Consider the following 18,962-nt stretch of genomic DNA (forward strand, 5'->3'; position numbering starts at 1 on the left):
TGTATTCGAATTATTCTTATCTATTAATCATCGAGTGAGCATAGTTTCACGCCACTTTCAATAACAATGGAGCAATATAACGACCGGAAATTGCCCTCATGTAACATACGCTATGGTTGGGATTACTTTGGGTCCAGGGGTGCACATGCTCCTTTTGTCCTGAAAGTTTAATTAATAACCATTGAAACCCTCGTGAAAACGGGTGAAATTGAACCTTCTCAAACAGGTGTATCCGCCCCTGCATACACAATCTGGGTGTCGTAAGCCACTCAGCCAACGTAGCATCTACAAAATCGGACTAAAGTCGAACAGGTCGTCTACTCTAGATATCTGACACAGAAATAGTCTTCACACATTGTACCCATAAGCCCTAGCCCTCGAGCGTACACTTTAATAACCGGGCTACACCATGGAAGTTTAAAAATACACGATTATAGCCAAACAGCAAAGCATGCCCCGATTCTACATTCAAATAATCAATACAGTGAACTACTTGAGGGTTTATGTTATTTATTACCACAAACTGTGACAGCGTCTGGTTATGTCAGTGAAGATACGAAACGGCCATGCAATGCAACAAATGCACACTGATATCTGAACTTACATTGTCATTTACAACTTACTTTTATAAGTATCAGTTATTTCAAATGAAACAAATCAACACTTTATGATTGCCAATTTGCAAGGAGTACATCGGTCCGGGAAGAGTGAGTGAGTGAGTTTAGTTTTACGCCGCAGTCAGCAATATTCCAGCTACATGGCGGCGGTCTATAAATAATCGAGTCTAGACCACACAATCCAGTGATGAACAGCATGAGCATCGATCTGCGCAATTGGGAACCGATGACCTGTCTCAACCAAGTCAGCGAGCCTGACCACCCGATCCCGTTAGTCGCCCCTGACGACAAGCATGGGTTACTGAAGATCAATATTCTTACCCGGACCTTTACGGGTCCGGTCCGGGAAGAATCCCCTGCAGGTGGGTGACATCAGTGTCAAAGAAGAACCAGTCTCGACTCTCGAGTATCTTCGGAAAAAACAATGGTCATAAAAAACAAAACAACAGTAGAAAAGTATCTGAACGGAACATCACGTGTTCACGAAAAGGATAAGCATGTCCTGCCCCATTCGTCACCACTCGCCCCTTTCCGTAACCTTTCGGCTTGTCCCGGAATAACACGAGTTGGTCACGAATGGTCCTGCCCTACCGGCAACACCGCCATTCACACAATGTCGTAAAAAGTATGGCGTCACACAGCAGTACTGCCACACAGCAGCTTATAAGAAACGTCTACCTTATGTATCCAAATGAACAAAAAACAAACAGCAATAAGAAGAATATAAACATAAGCCTATCGAGGATCAATCCCACCGTTAACCATTCCCGTCTGAATCTAGCCTCGTATTGACAGTAACCTTGCTCATCTGCCATTGGAACAAGAATGTCTATTATCTCAGTGAGCTTTTCATTCTCCTTCCGGTCCCGTGCGCCCTCTGGTGGAGAATCCACATCGGTTGTCTGCTCTTTAGGAGACATGTCTTCCAGGCGATGTTCGAGAATGACGTGCGGTCGCTTTACTCGGATATCACGAATTTTTGGCACTGCGACGAAGACAAGTCGATTGGCTCCAGAGAACAACCCCTGAGTTATGAGAAGCAGATGATTGAATCAATAAACGCCACGAGGAAAGGCAGATAATATTATGAACTTCAACATCTGGAGATGAAGTGCAGGCAATCTTCCACTAGAACATGTGTACATAAGACTGACATTATATAATGCATGCTCTCATGTCATGAGGTTATACTTTCGAATGGAATATTATTATTTTTATTGCCAACACTTCATAAAAGTACTGTCATAAAGATGTATTTTCTAATATGTTGAACACAAAACTGTCAACATGACTTTAACTATTGCAATGTCTTTGTGCAGCAAAGGTCTCCAAACCACATGGCTGGTGTTGAAAGCATAAACCTATCACACTCGTGCTCCGTTTTGTTTTGTTTTTTTGTTCTTTGTTTAACGCCCCACTCAGCAATATTCTAGCTATAAAGGGTGGTCTGTGAATAATCGAGTCTGGATCAGACAATCCAGTTATCAACATCATGAGCATCGATCTATGCTATTGGGATACGACATGTGTCAACCAAGTCAGCGAGCCTGACCACCCGATCCCGTTAGTCGCTTCTTACGACAAGCATGGGTTGCTGAAGACCAATTCTAACCCTGATGTTCACGGTTTCGTGCTTCGTACGATTTTGATCTCAAACTCTGATAGGGACCCCAAACCAAACCCAAGCAAACCAACAAACAACAACAAAAGATTAAATGTAAAGTTGTGAATCAACCAAAAAAAAACAAAAACAACAACCCAAAAAGCAAAAAACCAAAGAAACCACACAAACAAAAAACATACATACAAACTAAAACAGAAACCAATCATGATATTCACTACTCATGACTTTACTTTTTTCAGAAATACATCTCACATAAAATTGAGGAACACCTAAATCTTTGATGTTGCTATTGTCAACCTGTAGTTACTGACAAATTAACTGGAGCGGTAGAGATATGGCGGTCTTTGGCTGTCCGTGGGGCGATGGGGTAGCCTTGTGGATAAAGCGTAAGCTCGTCACGGCGAAGATCTGGGTTTGATTCCCAACATGGGTACAATGTGTGAAGCCCATTTCTGGTGTGCCCCGCCGTGATATTGGTGGAATATTGCTAAAAGCGGCGTAAAACCAAACTCACTTACTCACTTAAATACGTTTAAATACTGACTCACCCTCTTCAGATATTCCAGCATGGCGGATCTCTTCCCGAGAGCTGTACACAGTTGGAGGTTGGCGATGGACAGGATGAGACAGAGGAAGACCACAGTCAGCGTAAAGTTACAGTAGGACACTGAATGAAACATACAGAAAAGGTTGAGCACGTATATAATATATACTTGTATTTGGAAGCCGTCATGTGTTTTTGACAGGTGATGGCTTCTGCACAAAACAAGTCATTTGGTTGAGTCATATCGTGGTAATTTAATGTTTTACAGCTTATTCTTTGAGACAGAATTTTTACTTGAAGACTTTTCATGGAAATGTGTGTGAGGTGATTTATTTATTAACATAACATTATTTTTGTTACTAAAACAAGTTGTTTTTGTTTTTCTTCTTTAAGCCTAGGTATTATTAGGGATTTTATATATTGCCCAGAAATTCAAAATGGCCGCCAAAATGGCGGCCATTGTAGTTTTACTACATATACTTATCTGATGATATAAATCCAAACAAATCATTTGGTATCTAATATTTGAATGCAGTATTTGATGAAATAACATTATCCAAAAGTGTTTGAAAACTATGCTTCATGGCCGATAACTACGTCTAAGCTTTGGTTGTAGGCATTCAAATTGTTCTATCAGATAACTCTTAATCACTTTTTGATGCATCCATAAGCTTGCAATTAACCCCTCCTTTTCACTTTCTTTCATTTCATATGTTACTTCGTGTCACAATCGACCTGCAGAGATCAGGGTTAAATTGATGTTCAATAACCCATGCTTGTCGTAAGAGGCAACTAACGGGATCAGTTCAGAGGTTGGCGATGGACAGGATGAGACAGAGGAACACCACAGTCAGCGTAAAGTTACAGTAGGACACTGAATGAAACATACAGAAAAGGTTGAGCATGTATATGATATATACTTGTATTTGGAAGCCGTCACACCTGACGTCTTCAAAACATGTTGAACATATCATACAAAATACCTTTTGTTATCAATGATCAATTATTATATATATTACAATACGTAAATTTTACTTTAAGCTAACTGAATTAAACATCTATATCTGAAGACAATAAACAACATTTAAGTCTTCTGATAGTATTTGACATAACTAACTAAAACTGCCTGACGAAAGAATGTATAGACCCATGTTTGATGGTGGTTAAAAGGGAAACGAAACGATTTATTCGATGGTGATGTATGTTTAAATGTATCATATTTGTGTTCTGTACCTTAGGTTCGCAGTGTTTCAGCGATTGTTTCAGCCAAGTATGTTTAAGATGACGTAAGTTTCGGTATGAATCCAATTTCGAGTGGTTTCGTATTTCTTATGCGTCTAAAAGCTTGTGTGACCTCTTTGTGACCAAAGCTCCGAATTGACCCTCTTCAGCACTTGCGCACAAGCAATATTTGTATATATTAACAATAGTGAATATTGTTTATGACATGGAAGAAAATTTCCACCTATTCTGATTCCCGTAAAGATACGGATTGGAATTGGTCTTCAGCAACCAATGCTTGTCGTAAGAGGCGACTTGGTTGACACATGTCATCAGAAGAGTGGACCACCCATGTTCCCTACAAACTAACGATGCTTATGTGCTAACGAACTCGCCATGCTAACTTCTGCATATGGGACATGATTGCGACAGTGAGAATGCGAAAATGAATGTTTGCAGATGTTAATATAAATTCCAGTTAGTGTTATATACCTTACCTACGACAATTGGTAGTTCCATGGCTGGGGCAATATCGTACACCACTATTGCGATCACCGTACCCGTCAGGAACAGTAGAACGTCTGTAAACCAAAGTTGGTCACCTGGATAAATTCTACAAAAATATCCAACCTTATGTGGCGTGTTTAGATGCTCAGTATGTAATAATAATAAGAATCATGAAAATATGTTTAGAAAGTAATAAAAATACGTTTTAAATATAGCGGAACTATGCTATGAACAGTATTTCATTTTTTCGGGACATGTCCTATAATGACAAGTCAATGTGTCAGACCATTGGCATTAAGATGAACTCATGATGCTGGCAAACCACTTTTAATCAGCTGACACCCTTCTTTTGGGGAGTGAGTGAGTGCGTCTTTGCCACTTTCATCAATATTCCAGTCACATCACAGCGTGTCAGTGTAATATGGAAGAAAATCCATCAATGTCCTGATTGTAAATATTTTTTATCCTCACATGCCCATACATTCTTGATCAACATTCCCTATTTGCCCTGCTTGAATAACATTTGTTTGTTATTGTTTTACGCCGCATGCAGCAATATTCCAGCTGTATGGCGGTACTTGAATGATACGTAATGCACACACGACCTACCGACAGTTATTCTTTGGGAAGACTCCAGGGGGATGAGGAACTGGAAGGGCGCCACAAATCCCAGAAAGACCAGTGGTAGAGCAGACACGTCGTTGCTCTTTCCTGTAACGGTTCCGGAACTGCTCTTAACCTTCTTGATGTGTAAGGTGTACACGGCGCTCCCATTACTGGTGTTGCTGGACGTCGCGTTCAAGATATCCCAATCTCCAGACTGCGTGTATTTTTGTAGAATGCCTTGAGCAGTTCCTGGGATGACCTCGATGTCCTGGTCACCATAGACCAAGGATCCGTACTGAATCTTGCACACGTGCAAGTCGTCCTGACTCTCAGTGAAGTCACACAAACTGAAGATACGTCTCCGTCTCGACATGGTGACTTGTCCGTCCCCGCTGATGTGGACTTTGGAAGATTTGATGATGTCCAGGTCAGGCTCAGCACTTTGTGGAAGAAAATAAAACATACCGATGACTGTGGGCAAGGACTTGGGGTCTGGCTATTTTATATTCGTTTGTGGAAATAACAAATAGGATATTTTTGACAGTTACATTCGGTTCATAGATCAAAACAGTTTTGACGTTATTTTTCTTGCAGATCATTCGACCATAAGTTACTGTAATATCAACTCTGTATTGTTTTTGTATAGCCTGTATCTGTATAATTCAGCCGGTACAAAGTTTAATACTAATTTTGTAGTTGTCATTATCCTTACGTGTAATGTATGTATGCGCGCGCGTGTGTAGGTGTGCGAGCGAGAGTATATTTTCACTATTTTCTCTCTAAATTATTTGAGTGAGTGAGTTTACGCCGCACTCAGCAATATTACAGCTACATGGCGGCGGTCTGTAAATAATCGAGTCTGGACCAGACAATCCAGCGATCAACAACATGAACATCGATCTGTGCAATTGGGATACGATGACTTGTGTCAACCAAGTCAGCGAGCCTGACCACCAAATCCCGTTAGTCGACACCTACAACAAGCATGGGTTACTGAAAATCAAATCTAACCCGAATCTTCACGGGTTTTAAATTATTTTAATTAAATTCAGTGATTGGTCATTTCTCCTCCTCCCCCCCCCAAAAAACAACAACACAAAACAACAACAAAAAACAAAACACAAAAAAAAACAACAACAACAACAACAACAACAACAAAAACAAAAACAACAACCGAAACCGACACTGTACGTTGGACATGGTGGTTGTGCTGAAAACTAATCTACGTAATCCTACGTAATGGTGGTATGTTTTTGGAAGTTCTCGCAAAAATCGGTTATCTCTAAAAGTATAATATTTGGGATACAATATGACAATAAAACTTGCAATCAAAATAATAATGAAACATTTTTTTCTCTGATACAAGTCTGTTTAGAACTGGCAGATACAGCTGTAACATGGTGATCTAATTGTGATGATGAATAGCTGATGAGGGGAACATGGTTCGTTGTGTACTCACGCGCTGATCATGCCAATGTCTGGAATCCACACTAAATCCTCAGGTTTAACAAGATTCGTTATGTTGCCATATTCTGAAGGAACCCAATACAACCTGTCGTCAATCCATTGTAGGGTGACGCTTACGCTGAGTGACAAAAGCTGTTTTTCTGCATCCTGAAAATACCACTGAAGTGTCTAGTTACTGAAACTCACATGTGTGAATATGTCATGAGGTATATTTGTTTCAGCGGCTTACAGCCCAAACGATTGTATTTTTTTTGTAAAAGATTTCATACTTACTGGTCACATCATGGTCACTGCTTCATAACAAGCAGACGAAGGCGAATAGTTTAATTTCATTTTTCACAACAATCATGTTTTTATATAACACTTTATCTTAAGGGATAATAGCTAAATTCAATTGTTTTAATACCCGTGAAGATCCGGGCTAGAATTGGTCTTCAGTACCCTATGCTTGTCGTAAGAGGCGACTAACAGGATCGGGTGGTCATGCTCGCTGACTTGGTTGACACATGTCATCGTATCCCAATTGCGTAGAACGATACTCATGCTGTTGATCACTGGATTGTCTGGTCCAGACTCGATTATTTACAGACTGCCGTCATATAGCTGTAATATTGCTGAGTGCAGCTTTAAACTCACTCACTCACTCACTCACTCACTCACTCACTCCTGGCATTGCTGAAGTACGTAACTCAGCACAGAGAATTATCTTAATTGCTCATTGGCGTTTTTGCCCAATGGAATCTGTTTTGTTAGAGCATCATGATTGGTTATTCTCTGTTCTTGACATTGCCATTGAAGTCATTATTACATCAACACTAATCTACTCCAACAGTGAATGAAGTCTGAAAAGCCCTCTCACTCAATTGTTTTAATTGTTTTCAAACATGGCTGTACGGAGTACTCACCACACTCATCCTTTCAACAGAGAGGGAGATGTGGACAGCCAGTGGGCGATCCTTAGGAAATACGTAGTTGCTATAGTTGCTGAACAGATCCGCCGTCAGTCTTTCGCCCATTGCAGGACTTGCTCTAACTGAAGCACAGGACAACAGGTGTCATTGTGTATGCTCGACTACTAGTATATATTAGATCATACGCAATTGCACATTTAATGACTGACTGACTGACTGAGTTTAGTTTTACGCCGCTTTTAGCAATATTCCCGCAATATCACGGCGGGGGACACCAGAAATGGGCTTAACACAACATTGTGCCCATGTGGGGAATCGAACCCGGGTCTTCGGCGTGACGAGCCAACGCTTAAACCACTAGGCTACCCCACCGCCCCGCACATTTAATGATGATTAGAGTTTTTGAAGGTATACTGAATGTAAGTAGAAGCGACAATACATCTACAATACAATGTCTAAGCGTGATATTCTGTCAAAATCATCACTGTATTCAAACAGTATGTGATTGTATAATGCATGCAACTCTAATGTATATGGGCCGGAGGCCTGAAATACAATAAACATCTTTGACTTGACAAAACCCTTTCCACATCCATAAGAAATCTCTGCCACAAGCATAGTAAGACATCTTCGACATCTCGTCAGTGTTCCTTGACAAGGCCATGTTTACAAATGTTTAATGGGAACGGTTCTCAGTGAAGGCTCTTTCAAAAATGTGTGATAAAACGTGAAACGTTTGTGTATTCAGTAGCGACATCTGGATTTGTCCAAAAGGTCCTGGAATGATTTTCATTTCGCTTGCTTTTTATCTCCAACAGATGTGTCCATTGCCACTTTTGAAAGCGAAATCGTTTGATAATGGAATATTGTTCATACTGACAGGAAATCTAGCCAAAGGCAGTCGATCGTCCGATTGCGACTATGTGATAAGCATGTATTTATGAATCACTATAAACTGTTATGAAAGGTTTGTCTGACCTGTGTCAGCTGTGCCATCAGTCAAAGACACGCCCACACACACTCATGTTTAGGTATATGAGTTAGATTGTGAGACAATGTACTTGAGGCACACTCCATTTACATACTTGAGCTACAATGACACATATCATTTGTCATTATAAACTTTGCAAAATATGCCTATCATTTGAACCATATCTTGAGTTTGTATATTGATGCAGACACTCTGTGTACAAGTGACGCCATCCCTTTGTGAATGTGTGATTATATTTCTGTACATATCAAATGTCAACTATGAATTACATTGTCCTGTATGTAAATACTGATGTGTTTTATGTTTGATTGAATTCATGTATCAATAATCTTCGGATTGATTTCTGGAGGAAATAAAGAATCTCCCTCTCTCTCTCCCTCTCTCTCTCTCTCTCTCTGTGTCTCTCTTTCTTTCTCTCTAACGTACATAGAGTACATTGTGATACTATACAAGGGTTACATTATAACATAACGTACATAGAATGCATTGTGAGATAACATACATAGATTAAATTGTAAGATAACATACCTGAATAACATTGTGAGATAACATACTTGAATAACATTGTGAGATAACTTACTTGATGTACATGCCCAGATATTCATTACGAGATGGCTGCATGCATTACATTGTGAGATAACTTACTTGATGTACATGCTCAGATAATCATTACGATATGGCTGCATGCATTACATTGTGAGATAACTTACTTGATGTACATGCTCAGATAATCATTACGAGATGGCTGCATGCATTACATTGTGAGATAACTTACTTGATGTACATGCTCAGATAATCATTACGAGATGGCTGCATGCATTACATTGTGAGATAACTTACTTGATGTACATGCTCAGATAATCATTACGATATGGCTGCATGTACTACATTGTGAGATAACTTACTTGATGTACATGCTCAGATAATCATTACGAGATGGCTGCATGCACTACATTGTGAGATAACTTACTTGATGTACATGCTCAGATAATCATTACGAGATGGCTGCATGCACTACATTGTGAGATAACTTACTTGATGTACATGCCCAGATAATCATTACGAGATGGCTGCATGCACTACATTGTGAGATAACTTACTTGAGGTACATGCCCAGATAATCATTACGATATGGATGTATGCATGTACTATATTGTGAAATAACCTACTTGAGGTACATGCCTTGATAATCAGTACGATATGGATGTATGCATGCACTACATTGTGAGATAACTTACTTGAGGTTCATGCCTTGATAATCATTACGATATGGATGTATGCATGCACTACATATGGATGTGAGATAACTTATAATCTTAACATTGTGAGATAACTTACTTGAGGTACATGCCCAGATAATCATTACGAGATGGCTGCATGCACTACATTGTGAGATAACTTACTTGAGGTACATGCCTTGATAATCATTACGATATGGATGTATGCATGCACTATATTGTGAAATTACCTACTTGATGTACATGCTCAGATAATCATTACGAGATGGCTGCATGCGTTACTGAGATAACTTACTTGAGTTATAATTAGCAACAAGAAGAAACAACGCTGCCAAGTTCATCACCACCATCCTCCTCCGCATCGTCAAGCAGTGTCAGAAACAACGCCCCAGTCCCACTGAACAGTATTAAGTCAGTGCATAGTTTTGTTAGAGAACCTTATTATCCCAGTACAACCATTCCATCAGCCTAATTAAGGTTAATTATTGGTCTGGTTTTTATAATTGTGGCTATTATGTGGTTGCTGTAGTTTCCGATCATTCATGCCAGGAACGTGCGACTTAGAACACATGTGGTAGTGTTTTAATTTCCGGAAATGTATCAAGATCCTTATGGAGCTCATGGGTGGTATCAGAGCAGAGTACACCCCAGTCGAAATAACAGAATCAGGTCATTATAAGGAGTCATCTGGCTCACTGTCGGTATCTCGGGGATTCGTAATATCATCATCTATGATCTTTAGACAATAACTTACTTCTCTAAATATGTGGCTTTTTTTTTTTTATTATACTTCTGTAAGTATGTTGTGTTAACAGAATAACGAACGTTTGTCACTCTCCGAAGCTATTGGAGGAAATAAAGATGATTCATTCACACACACACGCACGCGCACGCACGGACGCACTCACGCACGCACGCACACACACACACACACATACATATACATACATACATACATACATACATACATACATACATACATACATACATACATACATACATACATACATACACATACATACATACATACATACATACATACATACATACATACATACATACATACATACATACATACATACATACATACATACATACATACATACATACATACATACATACATACATACATACATACATACATACATACATACATACATACATACATACATACATACATACATACATACATACATACACACACACATACATACATACATACATACATACATACATACATACATACATACATACATACATACATACATACATACATACATACATACATACATACATACATACATACATACATACATACATACATACATACATACATACATACATATACATACATACATACATACATACATACATACATACATACATACATACATACATACAGACATACATACAGACATACATACATACATACATACATACATACATACATACATACATACATACATACATACAGACAGACGTTTTATGGATAACAATTTCCTTTGTATTCTTTACACGACGTTTCAGAGCTAATTCTTGCTCCTTCATCAGGTGAATGCTGAGTCAGTGCACAGAGTGAATATATGTATGTGTGTGTGTATATATATACAGATGGATGGATGGATGGATGGATGGATAGATAGATAGATAAACATGTTTACACAACGCACCGCATATTTAAACAACGTTATCCATGAAACATGCCATGTATTCATGTTCGTCCAGCTAATAAATGCCTTTCGATTACTTCAAACCGCTCACTTGTTTGATACCACTTTGACATGGATTCAAAATCCTTAATGAGATAAAAGTTTCGCTTTCCTCAAAATCTCAAAATATGAGTAGACGAAACGAGATAGCTGACACATGTATGTTTATCTCAGCTCGGTCAAAATGACTCGGCTTGACAAAACCAGCCTTTTTCTTCAACCATCATCAGCAAGGACGCTTTCATGACATTCTGTAATTCATGAGCTGCAATTTTATGTCATTATTTCGGCGTTAGTCATGGTAGTAATAATGTCAAGTCGGTGGTCTAGCAGTTGTTTCCACTTCAGTCTAGTAAGAACTGAATTCCGTGTATGTAGTCTTAAGGACCGCGTTCTTGGCCTAGTAGAAAATGTGGAAAGTCAGTTGTTCGATTCCCTGGCCACGTCATACCAACATACATTAAAAGATGGTACTTATTATTACCCTGTCTGTGCTCGTCACATAAAAGATAAGAACACTTGTCTTTCCTGGAGTCAATATACTCTGACTGAGTGGGTTATTCAAGTTGAGTGTATGAGTGAGTGAGTTTAGTTTTACGCCGCACTCAGCAATATTGCAGCTATATGGCGGACTGTAAATAATCGAGTCTGGACCAGACAATACAGTGATCAAAAGCATACGCAATTGGGATACGCTGACATGTGTCAGCTAAGTCAGCGAGCCTGACCACCCGATCCCGTTCTAACCCGGATCTTCACGGGTTGTTAAGCTGAGGAGAAGCGTCTCACTTGTCAGCACTGTATAAGCGGACTTAATATTGGCAACTGACACTATTGCTCTAAAACAAAGGAACTGATAATTGACTTTCGGAGTAAACCCACAGAAATGCTTCCAGTGATAATCAACATTGAATGTGTTGAGACAGTGTCGGAGTATAAGTATTTGGGAACCTTCATTGACGCTAAGCTGAACTGGAACTCTAACACTGAAGCCCTATACAAAAAAGTGCCAACAGCGTCTTCATCTCATGCGTAAACTGAGATCTTTTAATGTTAACCCATCTGTGATGTCATCTTTTTATGTAGCATTTATTCAGAGTATTTTAACATTTTCCTTCCATTGTTGGTACGGGTCTCTCTCACTTCATCTCAAATCTAAAATAGACAAAACTGTTAACACTGCAAGTAAAATCGCTGGAGTCAGATTTAAATGTTTATCATCAATATATGAGCGGCAAATCGTGAATTGAGCTGTCAAAATCATATCTGACCGTACTCACTACTTAAATTCGGAATACAACCTCCTCCCTTCAGGCCGCCGCTACAAAGTTCCAACTGTGAAAACTAAGAGAGCCCGTACATCCTTTATTCCAAGTACCATATTTCTCTTAATCAAATGTGAAGATACCTAAATCAAAGAATTTATATAAATATGTTTGGTATCTCTCTAATGTGTCAGTAGCTCTGCTGATGTAACATAAATTCCTGAAAAGGCATTAAAGTATTAATGAAGACTCGTGTTCTATTCCCCACATGCGTGCAATATGTGAAGCCCATTTCTGGTGTCCCCGCCGCGATATTGCTGGATTATTGCTAAACGCGGCGTAAAACAGTACTCACTCACTCAAATAGTGATGATACAAAAGGTGAACTTATCCTGCTCCGCCAGTGGCACCAACACATCAGCGTATTGATCTCTAATATACCTGCAAAACACACATGGTACAAGTCAAAATAGTTAAATGTACCGGATATCATTTTTTGGTACTGACGGTTATGTTTGGAAATGTCCTTCTCATGTGTACCATAAAACTCTTGGTAAGTTTTGCTGCAGTGTTGAATACTGTATTCCTAATCAAACAACTTTCGAGCAAGAGTACTAGTCGTATGAGACTCTTTAACATATTCCTATACAAATACTTTAATGTACCTAAAAATTATAACAAAAAACTGAGGCTGCAGGAATTTTATTGTCTCGCCAGGTTCTCATTTTACCAAGTAAACCTCTACAGGCAGTTTCGCGGGCATTATCCAAGATATCCCGGGGATTTTCAGAGGAATAGCCCTTGACTTTGAATTCTTTTACTTGTACAATTGTAAAATATCACATTATTGAAAACTGCTAATATACTCATGCCAATAATGGTTGTCACCCCTTCAATTTTTGTGCCATTATGTGGGGTGGGAAGGGGGTGATAACCATTATTGGCATGGGTATACATTGTGCTCATGCCTGGTTTCGAACCTGCAACCTTTCGCTTACTAGCTTGGCGGTTTTCATCGGCCCTCTCCAATTTCCCTCTGCCGCGGGCTTACTTTTTTTATCCTTCACATATTGCTCAAAGCAGAGGGATACGTGATCTATGGCAATGATAGCTTAATTGTATAACACTGAAGCCTTGTGTAATCCTTAATGTTAAAAAGGCTTTGATTAAACGTCTTACATTTCAAATAAAGGCAAACAAATTGTTTTGCTAGCGGAAATAATGTTTTTTACACATATTTACTAGATATGTTGTTTTCTACAAAATTACGATATCGTCCTCTGAAAAACGACACATTAATGTCATATTACTTCAAATATATACTGGTCCGCCTCCATGGTGTAGTGGTTAGAGCGTCCGCCCGGAGAGCGGAAGGTCGCGGGTTCGATCCCCGACCGCGTCATACCAAAAGACGTTAACATATGGTACTTGTTGGTCCCTGCCTGGCGCTCGGCATTAATGGGTACAACAAGGACTGGTCGGCTCGGAGTCAGTATACTGTGTCTGAGTGGGGTATTCATGCTTCACTGCGGCATGGTATCTCAGTGGGCTAGCACTATAAAACCAGCTTCCGTCTGGGCTAGTACAAGCAGCCGCACATACACATACACACGCATGCACGTCGTCATATGAGCGAAATATTCTCCAGCACGACGTTAAACCCAATTTTACTTCACCTCACCTCAAATATATACTTTATACCTTATAACAAAACACGACACTTTATAACAGACCTTGTAGTTACCACTGCAGTTTAAGTTTAGCCGCGCTGGGTTCTAATGACCAAGAAACACGTCATCAATTTGATGCGACAAGCGGTTGGCGGCAGAGCTAAATGAGACCAGTTTGTGGTAAGCTATACCTGAACCGAACGTAGGAGTTCCTGAACAATTAATGAGGTAAATCCATTCAGAGTGTATTTACATATATCACGTTATTACCTATTCAATACATATCTAGTTACGACAAGATCAAAGTGTTAATTGTGTGTTGCCTGCACACATATATCCCATTATCTCCAATCAGGCTTAACGGATGATTCGATTGAATACACACATAAATATATTAACACATGCTGCAGAACGAGGAATGATGCGTGTCTCGTGCCACAGAGTGCAGTTAAAGCAGAGCGTGTGAGTAGCTTAATGTTTCATAGCTTGTTTAAACTTAAATACACTACAGGGAAAACGGAAGTATACACTATAGATTTCACGAAAAGTGCGATATTATCTAACGTTACTAGGCTGGAAACAGTCACCTTGACTAAGGTTCAATACAGCACTGTTGTCCCAGTATCTAATACATCACATCAAATTCTTGTCAAATTCATTGGTGTATGCTTTCTTTTGATGTATATTTACATTCCCGACTATATGTCTTTGTCCTCGACTACTTCATCACATTGTGTGTGTATGTTTTAAAATGTCGAGTTTATATGAAGTCGACTAAAACATGAAAAATTCGAGCATTACTGGAAATCAAAATAAGGTCTATATGCTTATTATGGTATGTTTATGGATAGACCACTTCTTCATTGCAATGGGGCGGTGGGGAAGCCTAGAGGTTAAATCGTTGGCTCGTCACGCCGAAGACCCGGGTTCGAATCCCCACATGGGTACATTGTGTGAAGCCCATTCCTGGTGTCCCCTGCCGTGATGTTGCTGGAATATTGCTAAAAGCGGCGTAAAACCAAACTCAGTCAGTCAGTCTTCATTGCAATAGATGCGATGTTTCAGTGTAGATTCTAACACCGTTATTAAGCAAATCATACACAACGTCTGCAACAAGTTTGCTTACTATGTTGTTTTTTGTTCTTTTGAATTCGTTCTTTGACAGTCACTTCGTGTTTGGTAAAGCATGGATAAATGCTACTTTTGTGGACAATAAACTGTCTTTCTTGAGTGTATACGCATATCATCACTGTAACCTGACAGTGTTGTTCACGTCTCAAAACTAACGTCAAAGAACGTAATGTAGGATGACGTTACAAGAAAGAAGTCACATACCGGTGGAATTGAAAACAACTTATCGGTTCGGAAATGCGGACTCGTCATGTTTTAGTGTCACGTGTTTTGATAATTCTATCCATTCAGCCATAAAATATTCCCACATCGATCATAAATATTGTGTCATTCGCATATAATCCAATTTCTGTTCTGTTCTACTGTAGCCAAACTAAATCCCTTCCTGTCTCATTTCTGACTATACTGGTTCCGAATATTTCATCGCATACATAGTAAATTAGGTGATGCGCTTCAAGACATTCCAGGCGGAGGGTTAGTGTACCGGTCAAACATGAGGATCTTTGTTTGTATTCAGAGAGGTCCATTCACAATATCCAAATTCTCAATGACCCAAGCTTATTAGCATTAAGGAAGTATTTTGTCGGGGCTTATTGAGCCACTTCCAGTATGATATAGAATATGTGCACCGAAAACTGAACCTTGGGGTACGATCTTTCAGCAGATGATAAAGTATCCGACATCTTGCCATCTGCACTTCAGATCTGTAAGGGGCGATAGGATAGCCTAGTGATTAAGACGCAGTCACGCCGAAGGCTCGGGTTCGATTCCAAACATGGGTACAATGTGTGAAGGTCATGTCTGGTGTCCTCCGCCGTGATGTTGACGGAATATTGCTAAAAGCAGCGTAAAACCATACTCACTCACTCACTCTGATCTGTAGACATCGGATCCAGTAAAACCTTGCCATTCTAGAATGATATCGTTACAGGACAGTTGGTGATTTCACTACCTATATCGACTAACAGCTGATACATAACCAAAACCTAATCGACAAATAACAAAGGTGAAATTTTGAATCAGGAAATGACTCAATCAAGGAGGGGAAAAACCTTACATAATATTTAAAAGCCGTTTAAGGTTGTCTACTCATTCAACATGTCTAAAAATTAAAAACTACATAAAAAATGGGATGTCGAGTAAAGGATTATTATTGCCAGTGTAGTTCCAATTGTCATTTGCTTCATCAATTTATGATATATGATAATGTGTTTTTTAATCTAACATTTCACTGGTCCATTCTTTTTCCGTGTTGGCATGTTTCCAGAAAATGCCAATTGACACGCATCCCAGTCAAAGAACAACTTCACAGGATTTTTTAAAGCGGCATCTCCAATTAAAATTTGACAGCTGGCATTTCCCGCTAATTCAACCTAAATTATAAACAGCTGTTACCGGTAGCCATAATGGTATGACACAGTCATTGACCTGACGTAACGTTCAAGAAGCCCACCTTCATACACATTGTTGTGACGGATTACCCCTCTATTTAGTCCATGAGGTACGGCTTGAGCATTGAGTCATCCGTACCATTTGAGTAAGTGAGTTAACATTTACAGTCACATCGGCAATATTTCAGCCATATCGCGGTACCATTTGAGGTGATCAAGGATTGTTGTATTTTATGGAAGCTCAATACATCTAGTTTAATAAAACATGATAGCAAGCTGGGTGAGATTGAAAACAAACTATTTCATGACGTATACAGACAAACTTTATGGATAAACAACTCCTTTATTCGGTAGATGTGACGTTTCGATACAGATTCTTGTATCATTGTCAAGCAAGTATGATTCGATGGAAATCACACATAACCACCATAACTTACTTTTGAGATTATGTTTTGTGTCAGAATTATGTCTGTAATCGTATTCGACATACGCATACAATCTTTTGACAAAATTGGACCACTGCTTTCTGGGTTACAGTTATACCCAGAATCGGTTGGTACAAACGTGTATTGTTGAAACTGAGTGGGTGAATGAGTTCAGTTTTACGCCGTGTTTAGCAATATTCCAGCAATATCACAAGAAATGACACAGGAAATGGGCTTCACAGATTGTACCTATGTGGGGAATCGAACCCGGGTCTCCGGCGTGACGAGCGTACGCTTTAACCACTAGGCTACCCCTCCGCCCTTGAAACACAGCAGAGATGTCACGGGTCTGGTTGTAAAAATCCAAATACACCAGTAATCGTAGACGCTGTGGTGCTGTAATAGGATTTTATAAGTCTCACAGTCACAGGTATGAAAGCATTATTGACAAACTACCGAGCATACTTCATAAAGTATTATATCAATCAAAACGGAAACGATTCCCACAAAATGTACAGTCTTCATCTTTCATCTGCATGGATTATCCTATACTCCAAATGAAATTCATTGGCATCACATGAATGCTGCTGATATGTGTGCTCATTTCTGGCCACAGGTTGTCGGCACATATACGGCGGAGTAACAATAATAATACATCGAACGATTACAACAGGGCTCTTGCCTTTCAGGCATGGAACCCTTCCAAGTAAATATAAGTCCATCAATGGGTTTGCAATCACAAATCGTGTTGATCTGAAGCAATTACTTCATCAAACAACGAACAAACCTAGTGTTCGTGGGAGGTTGTAAATGTAAAGCTAATGACATATTATTTACGAACACTATCAAAATAACGAAGGTATTACTTTGGTGCAACGCTGTGAAAGGCCGCGTTCAATCCCTAATGGCATATATTGACTGGAGTCGATAATGGGATGTTAAAGTCAGTGTCCTTTCGAAGGGAGAGCTTCGTGTATTATCACACCACATAGAGACAGCATACCGCCCGGTGTCTTGCTTATGTTTCTTTCCCGTAGGGAAAAAATACCTTCTGGAACCCGTAGGAAAACATACCTTCTGGAACCCGTAGGAAAATTTACCTTCTGGAACCCGTAGGAAAACATATCTTCTGGAACCCTTAGGAAAATATACCTTCTGGAACCAGTAGGAAAAATACCTTCTGGAACCCGTAGGAAAATATACCTTCTGGAACCCGTAGGAAAATATACCTTCTGGAACCCGTAGGAAAATATACCTTCTGGCATTTGATGGCTAATACTACTACAAATCACATTCACTGTGTCTTCTGTCACGACGTTTCCTGGATTCTCATTCGGATTGTCTTTGCTGTAATTGTCGTGATCATCAATACAGTAACAATGCTAGCTCTTACACGATGTAAAGAACTAAACAGCTCTTTGAAATATGGCTTTGCGAGTCTTTCAGTGAGTGACATTGTCTTAGGAATAGTTTACATCTATGAAAACACGATGTCGGTTTTCAAGACTATAAATGCCCTTGAGTGTAAGATCCGTTTCTGGTTTATGTCTGTGACGTCGGCGGTGGCTTTGTGTACTCTTTGTTTACTGTCATTTGACAGACTCATCGCTCTGGAATTTCCTCTGAGATATAATACGTATGCTAC

The 18,962-nt window shown here is 39.4% G+C and overlaps 1 protein-coding gene across 1 annotated transcript; it reads right to left on the reverse strand.

Annotated features, from left to right (window-relative positions):
• Positions 1 to 1,202: 1,202 nt before the first annotated feature.
• Positions 1,203 to 10,118, reverse strand: LOC124264544 (acetylcholine receptor subunit alpha-like). Its single transcript, XM_046699289.1, has 7 exons — positions 10,022 to 10,118; positions 7,492 to 7,619; positions 6,579 to 6,733; positions 5,123 to 5,559; positions 4,504 to 4,587; positions 2,790 to 2,908; positions 1,203 to 1,642 (listed from the first exon to the last, which is right to left on the reverse strand). The coding sequence occupies exons 1-7, from the start codon at positions 10,086 to 10,088 to the stop codon at positions 1,292 to 1,294; spliced, it is 1,341 nt and encodes a 446-aa protein (XP_046555245.1). The 5' UTR covers positions 10,089 to 10,118; the 3' UTR covers positions 1,203 to 1,291.
• Between the last annotated feature and the right edge of the window lie 8,844 nt (positions 10,119 to 18,962).

Source organism: Haliotis rubra, unplaced genomic scaffold (assembly GCF_003918875.1).
Source record: "Haliotis rubra isolate DU_JTF1 unplaced genomic scaffold, ASM391887v1 Scf93, whole genome shotgun sequence".
Lineage (NCBI taxonomy): Eukaryota > Metazoa > Mollusca > Gastropoda > Lepetellida > Haliotidae > Haliotis > Haliotis rubra.

Excerpts from the sequence above, each read along its gene's own strand:
- LOC124264544 (XM_046699289.1), bottom strand. The coding sequence starts at position 10,088 with ATGCGGAGGAGGATGGTGGTGATGAACTTGGCAGCGTTGTTTCTTCTT. Across the intron at positions 2,909-4,503 it reads GGAACTACCAATTGTCGTAG|TGTCCTACTGTAACTTTACG; the intron begins GTAAGGTATATA and ends TGTTTCATTCAG. Across the intron at positions 1,643-2,789 it reads TGCTGGAATATCTGAAGAGG|GGGTTGTTCTCTGGAGCCAA; the intron begins GTGAGTCAGTAT and ends CTCATAACTCAG.